At 28.0% G+C, this 3,722-nt stretch overlaps 1 protein-coding gene across 1 annotated transcript in view; it reads right to left on the bottom strand.

Annotated features, from left to right (window-relative positions):
• Positions 1-2: 2 nt before the first annotated feature.
• Positions 3-3,722, bottom strand: part of LOC108577561 (TELO2-interacting protein 1 homolog) — a gene marked incomplete at its 3' end in the record, with an annotated part of 4,306 nt that continues 586 nt past the window's right edge. Inside the window, 11 exon segments of the mRNA XM_017940742.1 lie at positions 3-77; positions 171-305; positions 381-609; positions 678-975; positions 1,072-1,635; positions 1,723-1,962; positions 2,030-2,428; positions 2,562-2,773; positions 2,849-3,177; positions 3,258-3,435; positions 3,513-3,709. Coding sequence (XP_017796231.1) covers positions 3-77; positions 171-305; positions 381-609; positions 678-975; positions 1,072-1,635; positions 1,723-1,962; positions 2,030-2,428; positions 2,562-2,773; positions 2,849-3,177; positions 3,258-3,435; positions 3,513-3,709 — 2,856 coding nt within the window.

Consider the following 3,722-nt stretch of genomic DNA (forward strand, 5'->3'; position numbering starts at 1 on the left):
GTCTGATCCTGAATATATTTCATAATAATTTGTACATTTCTAAAATACTCGTTTGTTGAAATAATGTTTTCAGTAACCTGAAACATTATAATTGTATGTAGTAATTTAAAGCTGTAGCGTTAAATTATTATTTTCGAAAGAATACGTATATTTATATATCATTTTCTTACCATTAAATCTTTAATCTCAAATGTAGCATCAGAGGCAATTTTTGTTATTTTAGAATTAAAGATACTAAGACATTTCACCCAAGCAATATCACTATTATAATCAGCAACATCTTTATACAATTGTATGCAACATGTCTACAAATATGTAATAATTAATTATATACAAGTATAAACAATGCAGTTAAAAATATTTTTTATAGTAAAATTTACTTGTAATGTAGGATTTTGATGTTTGCTAAGATAAGGCTCTACAATGCTTAAAACATTCCATGTTTCTCGTTCGTGAAGATTTAAATTCTTTGTTATTTGACCTAATGTAGAAAGTAATTCCTTTTGTAATTTATAAACCTGAGTAAATTTATAAATATTTTCGTAATTTTTGTTATAGGTTTCTTTTGCAGAATTGTGTAAAAATTTTGAAAGTGCAGGTAATACTTGTCTAAAAATAAATCTGTTAGTTATTTCCATTATAAATGGATGACAAAGTATAAAATATAAACAACTTACTTAAGCGTTCTAGATCGAATAAAATCTTTTGCAACCCGGCTGATCACATTTAATAATTGCCACGCTCGATTGATTATTAATACATTTTCATCATGAAATCTATCTACTAGCGGATGCCAGAGTAAATGTACAATTGGTAATAATTGATTTTCCCAGTCTGCTAAAATTTCGAGGCCTTCTTGAAACGTTGACATTGCAATTAATGATGTTTGTATTTCTTTTGACGGTATGAAGTGTAAACAATGCTTCATTACATCTTCAATCATTTTTATGTAAAATGGTATGTTTTCTTTCTCTTCTACAATTCATATTTTGTTTCTTGTAATTTTTCTTTGTTATTGATTTTAACACAATATGTAAACAACATTTTATTAAAATATAAGGATTCATTTACCTTCTTGATTCATAGAGTTTGCATAATATTCACTTCCCTCTTCTTCCTCTTCTTCTATTTCTTCTTTTTCTTCAGTTTTCTCTTTAATTTCACAAGATTGTTCTGTATCTCCTATTTCCTCATCAACTTTTTTTGCTTCATAATACTCTAACAAAGTCTGAATAATTTTCGAAGATTTACATTCAATATTCACATTTTGTTCTTGTATTATTGGTAGATGTTTAGAACTTTCTAAATTTTTTATACATATTGTAAACGTATAAAAAACTTTTAAGAAAGCATAGGAATTTTTTTGTTGAAAATTACTATTTAATTGTAATAGTACATCCTCTACAATTTCTTTTAAACAAGGTAACACGTCTATTGTACTATATTTCATGACCACTTCAACAACATCAAGGACACCGGGATTGCGCTCTACTTTACGCAATTTTATACTAACATGATATGAGAAATAATCAACATTTGCACGTAGGAGATCTCCCACTGTATCATATTGCTGCGATTTTGTAATTTGTTCCAGTGTCTGTGCACCAACAAAACTGATTAAACTATGCCCACTTCCTAAAAGTATATATGAAGAATTGTTTATACGAATAATTTTACTACTTTATTACTATTTAATTACTTGTAATGAAATTAAACAATTACCCGCTCTTTCGATGATAAGATATAAAGTTTTAAGAAGAAATCTATCATAATCATATCTTAAGTTTTGTGCTATTAATCCCAAACCTTCTAGTAATAAGCAACATTGCACTACATTATTCTGTGCAGTGCATAAAGGGATGTCTTTAGTAGCTTCAATTGTCGGATACCAAAATTCAGGATTTATATACAACTCCACAACTTCTTTATAAATTGGCAAAATTGATGAATCTTTGACTGATACTAAAATGTTTCATAATTGATAACATATATCGTAAACCATTTCGGGATAAAATATTATCTGACGTACCATGTATTATCCAGTTCAATAACAAAATTAACTCTTTCCTATGTTGTGAAGCATCGAATATGAGACAAAGAATAGTATCTACTAAAATTCGAAGATCTCCAAATTCACCTAAATATTTACATATTGCAACAACTTTTGCTTCACATGCATTATTCTGAATAAATTTAAATCGTCTCCATAAATGTGATCCATATGAATATGCTGGATCTTCAAGGTCTTTAACATTTACTGCTTGTAGAAGAGAGATATTACTACAATCTATTTCGGACACATACACAAGAGCCAGTAACAGTCTTCGAACATGCGATGCCGACATCATAACACATGGTAATCTTTGTTCCCCAAGAAGTTTTAAATAACCAGCAATTTGATTTAAGCAAGACAATTGATCACTATCATCTAAAAAGTAAAAAGATGTTTCGTTTAATTTCTAGATAAAGCAGATTTACTAAAATATTGTATATTTTCTACACATATCTTTATAAACATTCTACAAAAATAAAGGAATATATTAAAGGCATAAAAATCGTACCAGACCTCCTGATTATCCTAGGTAATCTTGTAAGAAGATTATAAAAATTTTCTTCTAATAATTCCACCAAAGGCCTCATATTCTTATTTTGCATATAGTTTATGTTAATTATGTTGAGTGCTTTTTCAGCTTCCTCGCGAACTTCTGCAAATTCATCCTCAGATAGAGATATTAAATACTCTATTAGTAACATAACATTTGGTTTCATATTCCTGTTTAAAAAATTTAAACAATTCCCTTTTAGAGATTGTTTTTAATATAAGGTGGGAATGTAGTAACAGTATTACCTGGGGCATGTTGTAAGCAATAAATGAATGTTCTCAACTAATTCCTTTCTAACTTTATAGTGGGAGTGTTTTTTTAATACATCTAATTGTTGGACAAGTATATTAAGCTTAGTTGCACTAGCATTAAACCACTCTTTGCTTCTTGTTGCACTTTTGAGATGTTTTTCTAATTCACTATGATCATTAATATTTGGTAAACTTTCAATTGTGTTAGTATGTTTCTTTTTATTTATTTTAATCAGATCATTTAATGATGGTGTATCATCATCTTCTTCTAATTTATCTTTCATCACAAGAGATATTACTCTACCCCAAGCTCTTAATGCTACCTGAGATTTTATAGAATAAAGTATAAATAAAATCTAATAATATAATTTCACATAATAATTTGAAAATACCTCTATCTTACCATTGTAAGTTTATGCCCTTGTATTTCACTCCCCATAGCTATTTCTTGTAAACCACTAACAATACCAGGTAAAAATAACATAATAACATTAGCTATTTGGTCTTGCAATATAACATCAGATTTATCTGCTTCATCATCCACTTGACATAATGCCATAACAGTTTCTATAGCTTGCAATCTAAAAATTGTGAAAATTTAATTATGGACATATAAATTTATTAAGAATGAATAAAATAACAACTATTATACATTTACCTAAGGGAATGTGATTTTTCAATTCTTCCTATTGTTATTGACAATAGTATTCCTTGCCCTATCTTAGAGGCATTTTGTCTAGTATATAAACATTCTCTAACTTCTGTGAAACAAGAATGTATCAAAGTCTCAATGCAAGAGAGTACTGTTTCTTTAAGTTCTTCATGTCCCACAATTACTACAAAAAGATATATAATATATTATATTCTT

Source organism: Habropoda laboriosa, unplaced genomic scaffold, assembly GCF_001263275.1.
Source record: "Habropoda laboriosa isolate 0110345459 unplaced genomic scaffold, ASM126327v1 scaffold578, whole genome shotgun sequence".
In the NCBI taxonomy this organism is placed as follows: domain Eukaryota; kingdom Metazoa; phylum Arthropoda; class Insecta; order Hymenoptera; family Apidae; genus Habropoda; species Habropoda laboriosa.